The 21,580-nt window shown below is 43.8% G+C and overlaps 1 protein-coding gene across 4 annotated transcripts; it reads right to left on the bottom strand.

Moving 5' to 3' along the window:
* Positions 1–6,549: 6,549 nt before the first annotated feature.
* LDAF1 (lipid droplet assembly factor 1) lies at positions 6,550–20,495 on the bottom strand. 4 transcript variants are annotated; one of them, XM_081297639.1, is made up of 7 exons: positions 20,336–20,447; positions 19,893–19,991; positions 17,826–18,025; positions 11,601–11,642; positions 10,124–10,292; positions 9,540–9,678; positions 6,550–7,291 (listed from the first exon to the last, which is right to left on the bottom strand). In XM_081297639.1, exons 3-7 carry the CDS (start codon positions 17,919–17,921, stop codon positions 7,210–7,212), a joined length of 528 nt encoding a protein of 175 aa, XP_081153765.1. In that variant the 5' UTR covers positions 17,922–18,025; positions 19,893–19,991; positions 20,336–20,447; the 3' UTR covers positions 6,550–7,209. The 4 variants fall into 4 exon arrangements, with proteins under 4 accessions (XP_081153765.1, XP_081153763.1, XP_081153764.1 ...); XM_081297637.1 differs by lacking the exon at positions 19,893–19,991 and having other exon boundaries at positions 20,336–20,495; XM_081297638.1 differs by lacking the exons at positions 19,893–19,991; positions 20,336–20,447 and adding an exon at positions 19,468–19,626.
* Positions 20,496–21,580: the final 1,085 nt, after the last annotated feature.

Here is a 21,580-nt window from a genome sequence, read left to right as displayed (position 1 = left end):
ATGAACACTTGTTGCCATGGTAGCCTGGAACGAGTATAACTCGCAGTTGATTTGAGTCATGTCCTCGACTTCTCAAGGTACACATCCTACAGTATATGGGGGAGGCAGCCTAATCGGAGAGGAACTGTGTGGGCAGAGAGTTGAGCTCAAATCCCCAAGGGCCGCTGTTCATCCATGCTGGTGTTTGAAGTCACTGGGTATCTATGGGCTGCGGCTGTATAACAGGTGTCAGGAGTAGAGTGAAAGGGCTTTGGGATTCTAATGCTTGCAGATGATTCTGAAGGTGAAGGCTGCAGGGCCTGGGAATGGACTTGTGGGCCCTGGGAAGCCACCTCCAATGTACCTTTCCTCCCTGCCCTGTTCTGCTGCTTTGGGCAATTCGGTAGGATGCATAGGGCTCTAGAACAAGAGCTGGCTACAACCTCCTCCTGGTGGCCTGGGGCAGACAGAACAATCTCTGAGCCTGTTTCCACGTCTGTAGAATGGGAATACAGTCTACTTTAGAAGCCTGTGAGGGTTCAAGGAACTCTTCGATGCATTGATATACAGCTGCCAGTCAGTTCCAGAGCATTCAACACTAGGATGATAGTACTGTTCTAAAAATTCTAAGTAAAACGGTTGCTAGAGGCTGAATAAAGCCATAAGCCAACCCAGAGGTTCTTAATTTCTTATTTTGTAAAATATACTTGCCCAGACCCTACTAAGTGAATCTTTAAGGAGTGGGGTCCATGGAAGAATACATGATGGCCCCCAAAAGGTCTGTGCTAATTCCTGGAATCTGTGAATGTTCCCAGATATGGCATGAACAACTTTGCAGACGCGATTATGCCAAGATGGGGAATTACCTGGATGATTCAGGTGGGCCATACACCCGAGTGCACACCCTCACAGGAGGGGGTTTTGGTTCTGGGGAGGAGAAGGCTGTGGGGTCATGGAGGCTGTGAAGAAGGGCTGTGAGCCATGGAACAGAGGGGACAGAGGCCGAAAAAAACTCCAGCCCCTCCTTGGCCTTCTGATCACTCCTTATTCTGTGAATAAATGCACCTAAAGACCATGAGCTCTGGGCCAGGTATTGTAGGCTTAGTTAAAATGGATCTTCATGCTTTTTCCTCTTCTCTCCTCCCGGCTTCCCTACTAAGAGAATCTTGTTTTTGTTCAGGCACAGCCTAGCTTACCTGTAGGAAGTGCTTCCCAATTGTCCTAAGATAGTCAAAATAAAGCCCCTTTGCCAGAGATTTGTTTAGAGGTGGGCATGTGATGTGCTTTTTATGAGATTTAAGGGAAAACTGGAAGGAGGCTTTTTCCTCCTCATTTTAAAACCGGTTTATACAGTGATCCCCCTTTCTGTCTGCTGTTGAATATGATTATATGACATCCTGATTCCTTGAACTATGGCAGCTTATGAACTTGAGGAAGCAAACCTTCCAATACTGAGAATAAGTAGGCAAAAACATAAGCCTAGATCCTCAATGACTTCATTAGTTGTCTCGATCAACCCTGGAAGCCTTTGCCTCTGGAGTTCAATGTTTAGGGAGAGGTTAAGGGTTCTTATTTTTTAAAGGAGGCATTTTGGTTTTTGTAAGTAAAAACGTGCAAACTCATTCAGAATTAAAAATTTTGTTTTCAGAAGAGAGTCTATGTCTTTTATTTGCATCTATAATTTGGGTGTGGAGCTTCAAGATCTACCTCAAAAACCTTAAGAAAAAGAAAAAAATCCAACAAAAATGGGTTTCCTAAAGTGTTTAGCCTGGATGTGAGTGCCCTCCACATACCAAATTATGTTTTTCTCTGGATTAATAAAAAAAATTTTGTATAAACCAAAAGTAAGAGTAACTTTTGCTGATGAATTTATTTTGCTTTGGCTCTCAGGGCCCACGAGGACCAGGGTCTTGTATTCACCTTTCAATTTCCACTGGCACATCTGTCTGCAAGGCAAGTGATTTGATGAAGAATATAATACAGTCGTCCCTTAATATCCACAGTGCACTTGATCCAGGACCCCCAGCGGTTTTCAAAATCCACAGGTGCTCAAGTCCCTACTACGAAATGGCATAGTGTTTGCATATAATCTACACACATCTCCCATAACACTTTGAATCATCTCTAGATTACTTATAACACCAATACAATGTAAATGCTATGGAAATAGTTGTTATACTGTATTGTTTAGGGAATCATGGTAAGAGTCATTACTATAGTACATATTTTGGGGGGGTGGTCAGTATTGGGGACTGAACCCAGGGCCTCACATATGCCAGGCAACACTAGATCTCCAACTCTAAGACACAATTTTATTTCCAAATACTTTTGATCCATAGCTGGTTGAATTCATGGCTGCAGAACCCACAGACACTGAGGACTTACTGCACAAAGAAGCTTGATTGAAAGCAGAGAGCCTCGTCTCTTTGCTTCTCACTTGAAAAAACCTCTTGCCTGAATTTAGAGGTACAGGGGTTCTAGCTCTGACAGTGCAGACTTCCTGTGTGCTGTGGGTAAGCAGTTTTCCCTCTCTGGGCCCATAGAGGGGAAGAGCTGGAGAGGATATCTGTTACCTTGCTACTCAGATGTGGTCGGTGGTGGAAGGCTTCACTTGGGAGCCGGGAGGCAGTGCAGAAATTCGGGTCCTGCTCCACATATCTGAACTCAATGTGTCTTTTCACAACCTCCCTGGATGTATGCACATTAAAATTTAAGAACAGGAGTCTATAGTTATTCCTGGTCTGAGCGGTGATGTCTCTGCTGAGCCAGCTTCAGATAGCCTGGATGTGAGTGCCCTCCACTGGCATAGACAGGAAACACTTTAGGAAACCCATTTTTTTTAACTAAACAAATTATATATTTTATTCACAAGCAGAATTTTAAAACAGCGATGACACAAACTCAATTTGTGACTAATATCTCAAAATTTGGCATTGGCTCAGTTGTTGGATATTATGGAATCAATTTTGAAATATTTTTACCATGTTTGTAATGTTGGTCTCAGAAGCATTGCTCATCATTTTACTAAAAATGGGATCTTTTTTAAGTCCTTTGGGTATAGACTCCAAGGAGAGGGATAGCTGGGTCAAATGGTGGTTTCATTCCCAATTTTCCCACATCAATGTTTATAGCAGAACAATTCACAATAAGCCAAACTGTGGAATCAACCTAGGTGCCCTTCAATAGATGAATGGATAAAAAAATATGGCATATATACACAGTGGAATATTACTCAGCAATAAAAGAGGAAACCCATTGTTGTTGATTTCTTTTTTTTCCTCTAGGTTTTTGAGGTAGGTCTTGAAGTTCCACACCCAAACTGGAACTCCTGTTCTCTGCGTGGTAGGCAATAAAAGTCCAAAGGGAACAGTGGTTAAGACAATATTCTTATGAAAACAACACTAGAGGGAGCTAACCATTTGTATTTAATCTCAAGTGTTAACACTTCAGAGCACACTGGCTACAAGGGTGGGTTTTGCAGACAGGCAAATGCTTTGGATTCCACTTCTTATTCTATCTGACCTTAGGCAGTTGAACCTCTCAATCTTTCACCTTCCTCCTCTTTAAAATGTGCAATAGTGTGGATGTTTGGAAACATGTATTGATGTGCACACAGCGCTGAAGATAGCACCCAGCACATGACAAATGCCCAAGAATAAATAAAACAAACATGAGCATAATGTTAAATTAACACCATGGTTTTATGAAGTCACTGTTCTTATGCTCTGAGGGTTAATTACTTTTCCAATGATACTTGTTTAATAACCTTGAGCCCCCAACAACCCTCTAGTAGGTCTTTTACATATTCCCATTCTGCTGTTTTAAATGATTCTGCAGTCATGCATTTTGATATTATTCTGCAGTAAGCACTGTGCAGAGTTTCATACATAATTTCACTGTTTGATATGCAAAGGCTTTAGGTCCAGGCAGCGTAACAGAGGCTGAAATGACCTCACACTACTGCCTTGACTTAGATGAATTGGGTGAGTCATTTATTCTCTGAACCTTGGTTTCACCTCTAAAATTCAGATGCTGATATAAAAAATAAGAAGCAAGCTGGTGGAGATTGCGATTGGTCTGATCCACGCGAAGCACCTTGCACTTGGCCTGTCTTGAAGCAAAGGTGTTTATGGACAGAAGCATGTTTTCAAATCTTCTCTTACAAAAAGGTTGTGTAAAGCTCTCAGCACTGAAATGCCCTCAAACCTTATAACCTCAGCCAGACCACTCTCCAAGCCAATGGTCCTCCTGACATATCCTCTTGGTGTCAAAAAGGCATAACAGGACTAATGAGCAAAGAAGGGTTTGAATTTCCACACAGCCCCCACCTCAAAAAATAGTGTCTCAGGCCACCCACTGGCTCAATCTAAAAATGGATAGGTGTCCTTTCTTTCTCTACCTACAGCTGATCACCAAATGCTGCTGGCTCTCCAAATGAAGGTCTCCATTATCTCCACCCTAGAATCCCTCTGGGGACCTCTTAATGGGCCTTCCTGCTCCCAATTCCTTGGGGAGTGATTCTTAAAAAACCTAAGTCTGACCACATCACTCTCTCATGTAAGATCCTCTACTGTCATTCCCGTTGAGGTTCTACGAGATGAGTTCCTGCCTCCCCTCCACTTAACCCTTGGCTCAACAGGCCCAGTCACATGACATTCTTCATTTCCTTAAACCCACTAAGCTCTTTGCAGCCTCTGGGACTTTGTGCTGCTGTTCCCTCTGCCAGGAACACCCTCCCCACAGTGCTTGACCTGGTGGCAACTTCTCATTCTTTGGTTCCAAGAGATGAAATCCCTGATCACTGAGGCTCAAATGGGCTTTCTTATATATTTGTCACCTTTTTACTTTTATTCTATGCATTTATCACAGTTTCATATTTTGTGTACTTGTAGTGGGTGAACTAAGGTGCAGTCCATGATCCCCATCTGTGGTTTCTATGCCTGGAGTGATCCCCTCCTCTGAATATGGTGACTTTAACCACCAAAGTGCAGAATCCATGACAGGAGGTAAGTGATTATATATGTTATGTTACCTAAGAAAGTAGTATCCATATTGTGAAAAGACTCTCCTTTGGTGGCTTTGGAAATGCAAACTGTCACACTGTGAACTGCTATGTAGACAAGGACACACAGCAAGGGACCCAAGGCCTCAGTTCTGTAGCCAGCAAGGAACTAGATGATGCCAATGATCAATGTGGATCTTTCCCCTGTCAAGCCTCAAAAGAGAACCCAGCCCTGGCTGTGACTGCAGTCTTGCAAAGGATCCAGCCGAGTTCTGCCTGGACTCCTACCTAATAGGGAGAGAATGGGAGGTGACACATGCATGTCTTTTTAAGCCAACAATCGGTGGTAAATTGTTATGTGCCTGGTGCCCTGGACAGTCAACTTCAGGAAGGAAGCCAGGGACCTTTCCATTCACCATTACTGAAGTCTCAGAACCCAGCAGTGTGGACAGCATAGACAGATTATATCAGACACTTGCATGAAGGGAAGAAACATTCAAAAATCAGTAACTCAACATCAATACCACCATGGTATTGGCAGAAATGGGTGAATCTTATTCTCTAATGTGGTTCAAGGTCATGGAAGGCAGAAAGGTCTCAGTACCACATTAAGATTTGTGTGTCCCACTATGGAAAGTAGCACCATTTGTTTTTGTCTGCCCAGCAAGTCTTTCCTTTTCTTCTGGCATTGCTTTGGGATCCTCTTCTATCTCTCTGCACCCCTCCCCTGGTTCCTAAAAGGATTGTCCAGCCCGGCCTCATCAGCTTAGTCCATCCTCCTGGCCATCATGATTGGTTCAAAGTTGCCCACATGATTCAAGTCTGTTCAATCAGAGCCAAACCCAGCACATCTGCACGTCCTCTGGGAAAACGCTTTCTTGCCAGATTCAGAGTGCTGACTAGAGCAGCTGGGACCTCCGTGTTTGACAGGTCTACCTGAAACAGCAGCTCATTCTGTAAAAAGCAGGGGTGAGACCACCTAGCCCGTAGACCCAGCAGTGCCTGAAGATCTCCCCTCTGGCTTTTTGGTTGAATGAAACTAATCCCTCTTTCCATCACTCCAATTAAAAGACCCATATTAGCCAGCATCTGCCATGAAATCAACAGAGAGAACAGGTAGATGCTATGTAAGTGTCCCCCAAGATCCACGTGTTAAAGGCTTTGTCACCAACTTGTGGTACTATTATTGGGAGACAGTGGAACCTTTAGGACATGGCACCTGGTGAAAGTTAGGTCACTGGAGGAGGGGGCATCCCTTGAAGAGGACATGCAGCCCTCAGCCTCTTCTTTTGGTTTCCTAGCTGCCCCAGCCGTTCCCTGCCACATCCTCTGCCATGATGTACTGCACGACCACATGCTCAAATCACAGGGCCAAGAGACCATGGGCTGAAACTATGAAACTCTTGAGTAATTTTTCTCTTATAACACTGATATCTCAGGTATCTGTTACCTTTACAGAAAGCTGACTAATGCAGTCTTCTGGCATATGAGAGTCGAAGGGGCAGATTTTCTTAAAGCCCACTCAAATAAATATTTAATAAGATCCCGCAGCAAATAAACTACTGAAGTAAAAACCACACAGGATATTTTATTTTTACTTTGTAGTCCTTTCACTTTTTTTTTTTTTTTTTAAGAAATAGCTGAATAGGACAAGTTCTTTAAAATAATACAAAAGTACCAGGTGCAAATATGTAAAAGGTCAATGGCACTTAACAGCATTCAACAGTAACAATGGAAACTACACCTTTAGACGTTTTCAAAAAGACTCCTGGCCACAAAGTATGGACTCTTCCAACTCTGAGTGAACCCTATTCCCAATTGTTGCTGCTCTTTCTGATAAAAAACAAATAAGGCAGATAAGCTGGTTCTATTTTGGATATTTTTTCCTCCTTATCTCATTTCAAATGAGTGAAAAACAACTACCCTCAAAAAATAAACATATAAACACCCTAAAAAACAATTCACTATTACCCCCAACTGGGGCCCTGGACATAAGCCCTAGGCTCTGGAGGCCCAGATCCCTGCCAAGGTCAAGCTGCACACGTGGAGAGTGTAGGGCAGGGAGAAGCCATGCTGTCCACAACAGGATTTTACACACAGTGAGTGGAAAGGCCAGGGGACCCAGCCACAGGGTGCCTGAGTGTCCTCCTAGGCCATAATCCCAGTGGACGAGTGTGACCAACAGCTTTCTGGAGATGCGGGAGGAAAGCCTGGTTCCAGTCGGCTGGTCACTCCTGGTAGAGCCCCTCGAAGTCTGCGGCCTTCATAGCCAGCTGACAGTCGGCGCTGGGGTTCTGCTGTATCAGCAGCCTGTTTGGTGACAGGATGAAAATGGTCAGCACAGGGCCCTCTAAAGAGCAATGCTAAGAGAACCCCCGGAACAGATGACATTCTCTGCTCTTTATTTTAGCTGCCTCTTGTCACCACACAAGATTTGGGGCTAAATCCATTCAGGGAAGAGGAAGTTGAGGGCATGAGAGGTCAAAACAACTGGGAGGTGGGCAGGGTCAAGGGCCCTTTCCCCACTTCTAATCTGGATATTGTTTTCCTCAGTTGTCAGCGTCTCTGCCAACAATCCAGTGAGAAAGGCAGGGTGAGCAATAGCTTTATTTTACCATTTGTTTTGCCATTACCGAGATCAGAGAAGTTAAGCAACTTGTTCAACATTACATTATTATCACCTACGCACCACCACAGAAGAGCAGCTGTAGTTATCTAGAAAGCTGCCCCTTTCCCAGCTGCGCATTTGTGAGGCTGGGTCCTCTTCAGTTATGCCAATCAGAACAACATGCCACAGTGGGACACATGCAGATGACAAATGAGAACCCACTACTAGGGCAGATACTCAAGAGATTTGTAAAACATGAAACAATGTCACTGACTAATTTCATCTTCTTTTGGAAAATACAGTTTTGTTTTGTTTTTTTTAACCACACCATGTTTTTCATATCAACAGGTAATATTGTTCCTTTTAAAGTTTAAAATTTTCTGTTGTAATTTCTAATAATTAACCCACATAAACAAACAAAATCTCCTTGGATTAAGTATGGAGATTGTGAATAATTTTTAAGAATCTCTGCGTAAGTGAAAACCACAGATCCCCAGTGCCTCTAGGGAAGAGCAGGGGAGGATAAGGAGATCAGGGACAGATCTTGGGTATTCTTTTCAATCTCTTCATTGATAAACAGCCATTCAAATTTTGCTACTTCCTGTGATGATTTTTAAGAAGAGGGTGCATAGGCAAGGAGGGGTTTGGGCTCAGAAACATCACCCTCAAAAAAACAAATAGGCCACTGTGCCTCTTTTTATTTCCTTTAAGCCTAACAGTGATCAAAACATTTTAGAAAAGCTAAATGTGACTCCATGGATATCAATTAAGATGTCCTGTGGAATCACCCAGTGATGTTAAATTATACCCACTTCTACATATCGATGACAATAGGAAAACCTTTTGGTAAGAAGTTCAAGGGCTCTTCTATATGAGAACAAAATTCAGGTGAGTATTGATTCTTTTAGAGCAAGGGATGGCAAACCACGGCCTGTGGGCCAAATACAGCCCACTGTTAGTATAAATAAAGTTTTATTGGAACGCAACTGCACCTGCTCATTCACGTATTGTCTGAGCTGCTTTTATGCAGCAGATTCTAATAGCTGTGAGAAAAGAGCAGGGCCTACAAAAATTGAAATGTTTACTATAAACCTTTCCAGAAATTTCCAGAAGTCACTCAGTGTCTTGGCTAAGAAAGCTTTAGAGTTAATTGAACTGGGTTATTTAAGCCCCTTCTCTGCTATACTAAAGCTTTGGGACTTGGCTTCATTTCCCCTATGATGGAGCTAATTGTGAGGATTACACAAGATGAGGCCTGGAAAGTGCTCAATAGATGTTAGCCACCATCTTCAAATGACCCAGAGTTAAAATCTAACCACAGGACAAAAGTGTCACCTCTGAAAATCCTTCAGAAGGGCAGCACATTATTGACAAGCACAGTGTCTCAGTAACTTCAACACAGCTCTTTTCCCACTATCATCTAACAGACTGCTGCTCCTCCGGTCAAGGCCAGGGAGGCATATTGTATGAACAAAATCTATACACACACGAGACTTGTACTTGGCACACTGAGAAACTCACCCTCTAAAGAGCAGAAGGGATCAGGGCAGATTATGAGGGCAGCAGATTCCTGCTCCTATACCACTCTGGAAGATGGAGTAGAGGGGGCCATTTTTTCCTGTTGTTTTCCTGCCTACTCTCACCACACCCCAAAGAACGCTTTGATTTTGTAAACTAAATCAACATCCTTTTAAAGGAATCAATAACTACCTCATGGAGCTGCCATGACAATGAAATGAGGTCTCTATATGATGAATGAAGTTAATAATTATTATTTTTTGTTGGAATCTCCACTGTAAATTCCCATTTGATGTCTGATGTGTACTGAGAACTAATAAAAAACACCTGCCTCTTACAACTAGGCTTCTAGACATCAACTGGGGTTAGCACATTGTCCATGAAAATGGAGAAGATGACATTGATCACACTGTTCCATTGACATGTATTTACCTGGGAGAAAACCAGAAGCTGATGAGGCTGGACACCACCATGTAGGACACCATGATCGTCCCCGACAATGCGACTGATACAAAGCCCAAGCCACAGAGGACACAAAGCAGTGAAAGGCCACCCACAGAGATGATTAGTCCTAGGTAAAGAACATGGTTAGGAGAAATATTCATATAAAACAGGTTGAAAATGGGCAGACCCAGGGCCAATGTATTTTACAAAATGACAGATAACTCAGATTTTGTTATGTGAGATTTCCCCCCCAAATCCAGATTCCTGGCATTATTTAAAAATGGAGTGGGCCCCGGTGCTTGGCATCTGGCCAGCCCCATAGTTGCCTCCAATCCCCACTGTTCACAAATCATACCACACTTGGGCCTCTCTGCCTATTTTTGTTATCTATTGAATTTGAGCCTCAGAGAGGGTGAATAACTAACTGTTCAAAATCACACTGGTGGACTCCAGGGCCCGTGCTTTAACGACCCTGACAAGCCACCTTACTTGGGAACCTTTGACAAGAATGGTAGATGCCCAGTAAACACTGCCCTCCCCACAGAGTCATTCTCCAACAGCTGAGCAGATACCTTCCAGCAAGATGACCCCGATGAGAGCAGCCAAGGAGGTGAACACCACCAGGAGCAGGAAGAACCCAACAGGTACAGCCGACACAGCAATGAACACCAGCAAAGTGAGGGCCAGAAAGGGATGCCTGTCCAAGTACTCACCCACCGGAGACTTCATGAAGGCAACCACCTGCAGGCAAAGGACAGAGAGAAGGGGACTGAGTGCCATGTCTGAATTGAGGTTGAATGGATTCCCCGAGCTGTGAGAAGCACAACCAACATTCAGAAAGTTGGAGGGCTCTTGAGTAGGATGTCACCTCAAGACTTCTCCCAAGACAGTCCCTTGGGCAGCCATTTAAGGCAGCTGTGAGACAGGAGGCAAGTTTGAGGTCCCCCACCCAGTGGCAGGACTTATGAGCAGACATGAGAACATAATTCACATGCAGTGATCCCCAAAACACAAGTGCCACAAATGGTGAGAATTTGGGGGCAAGGTGGAAATAGGAGGGTATGACAGTTCATGCTGATGGCAACCAAAGTGTTGGGTTCACTCTGCTAAAATAGAAAAGGCTGTTCCATGAAGCCACAGCCATCTGTCTTGTGGCTTCAGCAATGGCTCTTAAGGAGAAATCTCTCAAGGCATGCCAATTTCACTTCCCTGCAGGTTACAAAATGGCATTATGCCCACTGGCAATACAGCCTCCTCACTAAAGACCTTGCTATTCAGCTTCTCTATTCTCTATCCAGAGGTGACCATACCAGGAATCACCTCTGGGCCAGAGCTGCCCAACTCAAACACCCCATTACTAGAGCCCAGTGAGATCCTAAGTTACAGCACTAAAGGAGAGAGGGAGGTGGAGAGGCTTGGGGGGGGGCAGGCTGGGGTCTCCAGCCATCTAAGGTCTTGATTGCTTTCTGTTCTAGTCCAGGTGGGTCCTTAGCAAACAACCCTGCCTCATCTGACAGACTGAACTCTCTCCCTGATGCTTATACTCAAAAGAGCCCAGGAAGCGCGGCGAGGCAGAATGGATGAGCGCTCAGGTAAGGGGCAACAGTGCATGCAGCGAGGGGACCCTGCCAGGAAGGGACACCTATACAGCAAGAAGAGCAGATGAAGCTGGGACACTCAGATGGCAGGCACAATTTAAACTTTAAAACTGATAATTGATTTAGGCACTAATAAAATTTTTAAGTATGTTTCAAATAGGTTGGTCAGACTGATCTAGTTTTTTAAACTGGAAATTTCATGAATATTGAAGATATCAAGTATTTCTAGTGGAAATTTGCTCTAAGGGTATGAAAATAAAGAATATAGGTTACCTTATTAATGACTTTCCATATTAATTACATGCTGAAATTATAATGTTCCGGGTAAACAAGGTTACATAAAATATATTATTGCAATTATTACTTTTGTTAAAGTGACCACTAAAATACTTAAAATTATATATGTGACTCACATAATGTTTCCAGTGGACACCACATGTTTAAACTTTACCTTGAGGGTGGGATGAAGCAGACTGAGGGCATCTGGGCAGAACTGTAACAAAACTGAAAGAGTAATTCAAGGAAGATAAACATGGTGCTTGTGTGAACAGGCAATTAGGATGATCTGCAGGACATCAGGCAAGATACACCAATGGCCAAATCTGGGCTCGATGGTGGGGGCCAAGGGGAGGGAGATGTAGACTGGGAGTGGGATGGAAAATCAGCAGGACTTAGGGAGAGTTTGCATGGGAACCAAGAAAGGCAAGACAATCCTGCTTCTAGTTCTTAAGGAAGTCTGGGATCTACAACCAAAAAACCAGAAAGTCATTCAGATATGCAGACACCATTTTCAGACTCAACCAGCTTAACCCAGCAACTGTCTTCTCCCACAAAGGATGGCCCTGCTCAGGCCCATGTGTCAGGAAGTGGAGGCTAGTTCAGCCACACCTAGCAAGGAGGATATTTGTTAGACACGCAGATGCCAGGCACTGTTTTGATTGCTTTCCTATTTCCTACTTTCTCCCTAAAGTGGTATGAGGCAGGTGATGAGGAACACCCTAACATTATCTAAAGCCCAGGGGTGAGAATGGGGGTGGGGGGACACACAATGGGAGGGTGGAAGTGGAAGCAAGGCAGCTTGTCACACAGCAACATGCTCTGCGACTCCCCATCCCCATCCTGGAGATACATGGCCCCCACCTACACTTTACAGGTACAGTGCTTCACTGAACAATGCAGGACTGTCAGGCTGGGAGGAAATGGTTCCACTGTGTTTCAGGCTCCCTGTGAAGGCCTCTCGAATGGCATCATGGATAATCCTCACCACAAGACCGTAGGCCTGGCCTTGTTTATTCCAGAAAACAGGAGATGGAAATAAGCTGAAGTGACTTGTCCAAGGTCAGACAACGGTGATTTATTTGTAAATATAAACCCTGGCTTGGAAGGTTCCACAGCAGGGCCAGGTGGTCAGGATCTGAGGCATGAAGACTCCGCCCCTCCACCGGAGGCTACTCAGAGCCAGGCAAATTCTCTGGGGTTAGAATGGGAAAGACAATCGGTGACTCACTGTCTCTTGCTGCCAGAAAGCAGGAGGGAGAGGAGCCAGGACTATTTAAAACCACTAGTAATCACAAGTCAAAGGTGCTGTGTGACAGCCACTCCCACATTATAGTCCCTGGGTGCCGCTGGCATCGGATTCAGAGTTGGCACACAGGTGCCCAGGAATGTTTGTTCAGAAACACCCCTTAGGTCAGGGAAGGCCCAGCAGGAGGAGAGAAAACCATGTGGGCAGAGAAAATCTACATTAGAAAATGCCACCATGGTTATCTGCCCAACTCATGGGCCACCTCTCCTCTTCCCTGACAACAGCCTCCTCCAAGGAAGGAGCAATGAATGAAAGTCCCCAGCCCAACAGCTACCTCCATGCTCCCAGGAATCAGGCACTGAGAATCCCAGGTCCCTAAGGGGAGGGCTTCATTTGGGTGCTGAAGGAGAGGTGAGAAGTCAAAGGTGCCCACATGAAAGAAAAGGCCAAGGAATCAGCCTGCAGAGGAAAAGAATGAAGCAGACACACAAGGAAAAGCTAAAATGAAAAGCTACACAGAGGAGCTAAAATGCCCAAGAGAGGCATGTTGACAGTTACCTCTCACCCAGCAACCTGCCTGACCCCAACTCCTTCAGAGGGTCAGTCCTGCTTCACTCCTTGCCTTGGTTTCTAAAGTAGCCTTACATTTCCCAAAGGCCTAAAAGGTCCCATCTCTTGAGCAGATTCCTGTATCTAAAGCCTAAAAGTAAAGACAATAAAAACCTAACCAGGCATTCCAGAGGTTTCCCAGAGAGATGGAACCCACTTCAACTAATGCCCAGTTATTCTTACCTGCAGTTCCAAAGGCTCATTAACATATGAGGAGAGGGGACACATTATCTGGGGGAAAGAAATCATCTGAATTTCTCAAACAAGGGGACAGTTATGTCAATTATGGTATGTTAATCTGCTGTCCTTGCTGATAGACTATTGGGCAACAACTGTTCTGGAGATCCCCACGTTGATGTGGAAAAGCTGCAAGACTCATCAAGCAAAAACAAAAATCCAGAAAGACACCTGCCATGACACAACCATCAACATGTAAAAATTACATACTAAAAAGTCATAATAATTATTAATAATAATCACCACCACTGGGCCTATAGGTGATTTGCTCTCCTTTTCCCTCCGAGTCACTTCCCTGAGTTGACAATGCAATTAATACTAATATAATTAATATGATTTTTTAAAATTTAAAAGAAATACACTATGACAGGACTATCTGAAAACATCAGGATGTAGACGGCTAATAATTTTTTCCTTTGATCTGGGAGTAGACTGGCCTGGTAGTTATCTAGCCCAAACCTATTCTGGTGAACACAGCTGAGGACCTGAGAGGAAGAAATGCAACCAGTGAGTTCCTCTTTGTTGAAATGCATACCTCAGAAGGCAGATGTAAGGCATGCCAAGTGTCCAACACAGCGTGTGGCATATAATAAGTGCTCAATCAATGGTGATGAAAAGACAATCCTTATTATTTGTAAATTCCACATCTCTGAGAACTAGCCTCCTCATTAACATGTATTTGTAACCTCACAAACGATACTTCTGGCTTTTGAGGACTAGTGGATGTGTGCACAGCAATGAAGAGCTAAGTCACCTGACCTACATTCCCAGCTGAATGGAGAAAAATCAAGGAAAACTCAAGGAGAAACTCTGCCTGGTTTCAGCTCTTTCAATGTGTCCTTATTAGGTATATCAGTCAGCTTTCCACTAAAAAAACAAAAACCAGAGACAACTGACTTAGAAAAGGTTTATTTTGGCACAGTTTGGAGGTTTCAGTCCATGATCGGTTGACCCTGTTGGCCTTTTTGGGGCCTGTGGCCAGATAGCATGTCACAGCTGGAATGTGCAATGGAGCAAAACCAGGGGAAAAAGAGAATGCGGAAGGAGCTGGGGTCCAACAATCCTCTAAAAGGGCCCACCCCCAATGACCTCCCATTAGGCCCCACCTCCCAGCAGTGCCATCCTGGGAACCAAGTTTTTAACACATCACATAAGCCTTTGGGGGACACTCAAGAGCCAAACTATAGCATCATGTTTAGTGCCATAATTCACATTTTTGTGCTTTTGGTTGGTCATTTCACTATTTAAAATGGCCCCAAGGACTTACTCAAACTAAGAAGTTTTCTCTCAACAAAAGAAACAATAAGAGAGATAAACAGGGAGCCTACATCCTGGGAACAAATCTTTACCCCACACACTTCAGATAGAGCCCTAATATCCAGAGTATACAAAGACCTCAAAAAATTAGATAATAAGATAACAAATAACCCAATCAACAAATGGGCCAAGGACCTGAACAGACACTTCTCAGAGGAGGACATACAATCAATCAACAAGTACATGAAAAAATGCTCAACATCGCTAGCAGTCAGAGAAATGCAAATCAAAACCACCCTAAGATACCATCTCACTCCAGTAAGATTGGCAGCCATTAAGAAATCCAACAACAACAAGTGCTGGCGAGGATGCGGGGAAATGGGTACACTTGTTCATTGTTGGTGGGACTGCAAAATGGTGCAGCCAATTTGGAAAGCAGTATGGAGATTTCTTGGAAAGTTGGGAATGGAACCACCATTTGACCCAGCTATTCCCCTCCTCGGTCTATTCCCTAAAGACCTAACAAGAGCATGCTACAGGGACACTGCTATATCGATGTTCATAGCAGCACAATTCACGATAGCAAGATTGTGGAACCAACCTAGAAGCCCTTCAATAGATGAATGGATTAAAAAAATGTGGCATTTATACACAATGGAGTATTACTCTGCAATAAGAAACGACAAAATCATAGAATTTGGAGGGAAATGGATGGCATTAGAGCAGATTATGCTAAGTGAAGCTAGCCAATCCTTAAAAAACAAATGTCAAATGTCTTCTTTGATATAAGGGGAGTAACCAAGGACAGGGTAGAGACGAAGAGCTGGAGAAGAAGAATAACATTAAACAGGGATGATAGGCGGGAGGGAAAGTGAGAGTTAAGGGAAATTGCATGGAACTGGAAGGTGAGCCTCAGGGTTATACACAATTACATATAAGAGGAAAGGAAGAGTAGGAGAAAAATTATATAAGTGGAAGAAACGATTTATAGTAGAGGGGATGGAGAGAGAGTAGGGGAGGGGAGGGGAGGGGAGGGGTGAGGGGACAGTGGAGAATGGGATAGACAGCAGAATACATCAGTCACTAGAAAGGCAATTTGTAAATCAATGGAAATGTAACTGATGTGACACAGCAATCTGTATACGGGGTAAAAATGGGAGTTCATAACCCACTTGAATCAATCTGTGAAATATGGTATAATAAGAACTATGTAATGTTTTGAACAACCAACAATAAAATAATTAAAAAAAAATATTAGATCTTATAATTTACAAAAAGTTAAACAAATTGAAATGTAGACATTTGATGAATATGTCTATTCATCTGCATTTGAAGTGATAAATAAAACATGAAAATTAAAAAATAAATAAATAAATAAATAAATAAATAAATAAAAATAAAATGGCCCCAAGTGTTGTGCCATACGTTTGGTTGCCTAGTATTCCTAAGGACAAAGATATGCCTTATGGAGAAAAAAATTCATGAGTTAGAACACACATGTATTTGTTTGAGCCATGAGGTTCAGTATTATTGGCCTTGGATCAATGTTAAGGATCAACGACACATATTAAATAGTGTCTTTAAACAAAAATGCACATAAAACAAGGTTAGGTATTGGTCAGCTGATGAAAAGTTAGGACCAGGAGAGAGAAGGAACAAGTATATTTCTCCTAGGAGCAGTGGTTCAGCATTTGCTGATCCCATGTTTGTGGTCACTTTATAGAACATAACTACCACCAGTGAATAGAAACAGCTATGAATGTGGAAGGGGCATGAGGACCTGTCTTACTGAGCTAACTTTTAATAACAAGATTCTCAGCCAACTGATTAGAAAGCCGCTTGACCAATTTAAAAATAGCTTGGCAGATTTACAGAGTGGCAGATGCATTCTGGAGTAAATCCAGAAAGGACCTCTGTAATAGCTCAAGTAGACACCAGTGGGACCATGTTGACCCACAGAAAAAAAACAAATTACAAAATAGTTCACACTGTTACATCTGCATGTGTATTTTTATGGTCATAGTGCATAACACAGTCTAGAAAGATATCAAGTATGACTCTTCAGTATATAATTTTTACATGTTGATGGTTGTGTCACAGCAGTTGTCTTTGTGGATTTTTGTTTTTGCTTGATGACAAAATGTTAATAGCATAATTTATGAAAGGTATATTGTTTTCCATGAAAAAAAATGCTAACAGGCATATAGAAAAAGCAATAAATATGCAAGAAAACAGAATATACCCAAGTCCTCTTGCCATCAAGTGGCTACAGAATACTTTAAAAGTAGTTCATTTGAATTGCAATGTCCTGTAAGTCTAAAACGCAAACTGAATTTTCAAAGAGTACAAAAAACAATGTCAAATATCAGAACTTTTTTCAATAGTAATTTTTATAATGATTAGAGGTTTAAATGATACAACTGTGGACATATCATCAGATTAAATAAAATGCAGTCTTAAAATTAATTCACCTACTTCTTTTTACTTATTAAATGTGGCTATTAGAAAATTTCACTATATGTGGCTCAAATTATACTACTGGCTAGGCAATTGAATTTTTACTGGAACCTGAACTCAAATCTTAGAGTAGACTTTGGCCTCTCATTTTCAGGGTAACACATAAGCCAAAATTAACAATAAAACCAGAAAATAATAAAACCGTGGCACAGCTTGAGAGTAGCCTCTCTGAATCAAGTTAAAGAATTGCACTTGCCACTAGGGGTGATCATCCAACCAAATTCTGGTCTATAACTGGAAATGTGTGTGACTTCTTGGAAGCCTTCTTAAATTGAAAATGGTTTGCAAATCTTTCTTCTGCCTCTCTTCCCATCCTATTGTCTGGAATGTGGATATGATGGCTGATGCTCTTGGAGCCACATTAAACAACCAGTTTGAAAGTTCACAACTTAGACATGGCAGGGGGGTGAGCTAGAAGGATCCCTGACTTAACTACAAATTTCTTTTACTAAGAAAGAAAGAACTTACTGTTATTTACATGAGCATTAACTTGAAATTTTTCCATTTTATATATAGTGATTGGAAACTGACCTTTGAGTTATTCTGGAAGGACTCTAGCAGCAAAGACAGCTTCTTTTGCAGCTCCTGCAAGTCCTTTAAGGTACTGGTGGGCTCCTCTTTGGCCATCCTGGGACTCACTTCAGTCTCTTTGGGGATTAATTCTCCTAACAATAAATTCTCCAGTGTAGTGAGCTGTCCAATCTCTCATGTTGCCCAGGCTCTCACTGTCACTGGGGAAACAAAAAATTTCTTAAACCATTAGGGGTCTTCATCAAACCAGTTAAACAAGAGTTTCTACAAGTTGATGGCAGGCATGTAGATAGAGGATGACTTGACAATGTTTATCAAAATTTCAAATTTCATACACCTCGATACAGCAACCTGTTTTCTAGGACTCTTAAGGAAATCGTCAGGTAAGCAAAACATACTAAAAAGATGTGCATCACATTTGTTTATAGCATATAATAAATGGTTCACCAAAAAAAAAAAAAAAAGAAGCTAACTATTTGTGAGTAGCAAAATAGTTAAATAATGATAAACTCAGTCCTTAAAATAATGGGGCTATTTACATGGTGACATGAAAAGATGTCTATAGTTTAAAAAAAAAAAAAAAACAAAATACTCCATTTTGTTACATATAGATTTTATATAATAAAATTTTGTTATATATAGATTTTATTGTTAACATTTTGTTACATATAGATTTTATTCTGAAGAGTAAAAAATGTAAGACATATAACAAAATGTTAATAGTACTCTCTGAGAGCTTATTTTTTTTATCTTGATAAATGCTGAAAAGAATACACAAAAAAGCAAGACAGCTGAATACATTATTTCAAATCTCACTGCTTCACCCTGCCCATACCCCTGAACACCTTTTTCAAACAGTGGCCTTGGCTGATTTCTCTTCTTTCTTTGCTTGGCTTGCAATAACACTGTGCCATAAATCACTATTTATGGGTAAGTCTCTTCCCACTAAGTAACAAGAGCCATGCCTCAGGGATAGACAGTGCCACAATTACACTCTGTGATCAAACTGCCAGGAATTCCTAGGACTGTCTCAATCTCACATAGCTCTTATTAAAAAAAAAATTTGTTAAATATGTTTTTAACCTGTTTGGGTTTTTAAACAAGGAAAAAAATCATTCTTATATTTCCCAGAAAAACAACTGTCTGGCTGGACACAGGTATCGCTTCCCTTTCTGCCTTAGAACTAACCTTCTGACCTATGGTACAAATACCTAATAGATTTTGTCATAGTGGCCAAAATTAACTGAGAGATCCTGACATTTATTTGCCATAATGAGTATCCCACAAGCTAATCATGTGAGTTACAGAGGCGATACATAGCTACTAATATCTACAAGGTCCAGATGCACATTAAAGCCCATGTTAACCGCTCCAACTAGAGATCATCTCTCTTTAGACAGGGAAGGACAGATTCCTCCACCACCATATTCTGTCTTTAAAACTGCAGCAAGCACAGATCTTGAAGTTGGGATGTTCCCAGCTCTTGGTTGCCTCAATGTCATCTCTGAAGCTGGAAGAAACAAGCTCAAGTCCCCTTACAGGTTTCCTTTGGCCTGGGAAATCGAAGCGCCACCCAGACCGGTTTGAGGAGTCAGATTTGGGCGAGAGAATGCCAAGGGCCGCAGTCCTCAAATACATCTACCTGATCATCAATTCCCGGACTCCCGGTCAGTGACTCCTCCTCACAAGGGCCTCCGCTGGCACTGAGCAGTCTCTCCAGAGGGAGTAGGCGACTACCCCACAAAGCCGATTTGATGCCCTTCTCTGCACCGTGGGGGCTGGGCCAAGCCACCACTAGCCAATAACCTCCTCCCCTTTCGAGGCTCTTAAGCCCCGGGCTCTCCCACCCCCGCGCCTCCGGAAACAAACGGCTACCCAGAACATTCCAGCTGGGGGGCGGGGGTCGCATCTCCTGAGGGGGGAAGGAAGTTCAGGGCGCTTCAATCCTTAAAGGCCGGGAGGGCCTAGGGGAGAAAGGGGTGTGACGCAGGTGTTGGAAGGTCCCCGCGTCTAAGAGGGTTCAGAGACACAGAAACAGGAACTCGGGGAGATTTGGGGAGAACCCACCTTTGGTTCTTGCAACTCCCTTCTCTGCAACGACCGGGGATGGGGTCCTCGGAAGAGAGGAGGGAATGGTGAAGGGGAGGGCACCCGTTTTCATGGACCCTGGGAAGGAGGTTTAGACGTCCAGATGGTCCAGATGTCGAGGGAGGGCTCAACATCTTCCCAACCAGGTTTCCCAGGAAGGGGCAGGGTCTCTGAGGGCGGGGTGGGGCCCACAACCCCTTAACAGATACAGGTGTAGGGGGGGATGGACCTAGTCTCCTCCCACCTGATAAGTCCCCAGTCCTGTCTCAGCAACGCGGAGGCTTCAGACACCCTGGTGACTAACGCCCGGATCAAGCGCTACAGGCGCGGGGCCCCGCGTCCCTCCACTCCCCCAGGCTGGCCGGTAGGGTCTAGCCTATCGGGCCCCCGGGCCGCGGGCCCTAGAAGCCTCGAGCTCTCACCTGCCGCAGGAGCCGCGCAGCCCCCGCCGCATTTGCGGGCGGAGCACTGGGAGGAGCAATGAAGAGGAAGGAGCGAGGCGCCGGGCGGGGGCCGCCGCCCGCTTCCGCCGCCCCTCAGCTCCGCTTGGCCCCGCCCCTCGGCTCCGCTCGGCCCCGCCCCTCGGCTCGACTCGGCCCCGCCCCTTGACTCTGCTTGGCCCCGCCCCTCGGCTCGGCTCGGCTCCATTCGGCTCAGCTGGCTCCTCAGCCCGCGATGGGAAGGAGTGGGCCCAGACGCGCCGATCCGCGGTGCCGCAGCTTGTGCGAGCGCTCGCTCCACACACCTGTGGAGCCACCCTGACTAGTTCTGAGAGGTTTATAGAAGTGCATTCTGAGACTTAGAGATCTCTCCTACACCCACGGCTTGGAGTAAAAATTCTCCGGTATCCCCAGGCAGGTATAGAATGGCAGCTGAGAAAGGAGGGTTTCCCCTCTAAGATAGCCAGCACCACTCTTCTGGAAGCGTCTCTGGAGCTAGAAAGCGTCATGAGGAACCGCCTTGACTGGATGGAGGGTTTTCACCATTACTCCTCAGATGCAAATGTCATCAGCCAGTGAGAACCTTAGAGATGGATTTGTATTATTGTTTCCATTTTACAGATGAAAAAGTTGAGAGGCAGAGAGAAAAAATAAATAAACCCAAATCCCACGGCTCACAAGGAAGCCATGTTTCCTGACCCTATATCCAGACCTGAGGAGAGGATTTCTCAATAGCAGTGCTATAACCATTATGGATGGGAAAATCATATTTCTGGGCACAGAAATTCTGTTGCTGAAATAACAGGCCCCCCTTCAGCTGTGACAACCAAAAATGACCCTAATAGGGGTGGGGGGTGGGGGTGCCAGCAGGAGAAAGTCATTCTAGTTTGAGAGTCACTGCCATTGAGCATAGGAGTAAAGACCATAGGCTGAGGTCCAGCTGTCCTGGGCTCTGGCCCCATGGCTGTTTCTTACCGTGTTACCTGGGAGGAGTTAACTTTTGAGCCATGGCTTCATCCATAAAACCCAGATGCTAGTTGCTACTGAATAATTTTCAGGCTTTCTTTCCAAGGACCTGTGTAGACATCTCTTTTCTGTGGCCTGTGTCTATATCCACCTGGAAAATAACCCATAAGATAAAGAGAGGTCACATAAAGAGAGGTTCTAGTGAGGACTGCTAACAATGGCTGTCAAGAACGAAGGCACTATTGGGCACATAGTGGAGCT

The sequence above is a fragment of the Spermophilus citellus genome (assembly GCF_964194105.1).
Source record: "Spermophilus citellus genome assembly, chromosome: 6".
NCBI classification, from domain to species: Eukaryota; Metazoa; Chordata; class Mammalia; order Rodentia; family Sciuridae; genus Spermophilus; species Spermophilus citellus.
Note: the sequence above shows the minus strand (reverse complement) of the source record. Positions and strands in the feature narration are given on the sequence as shown.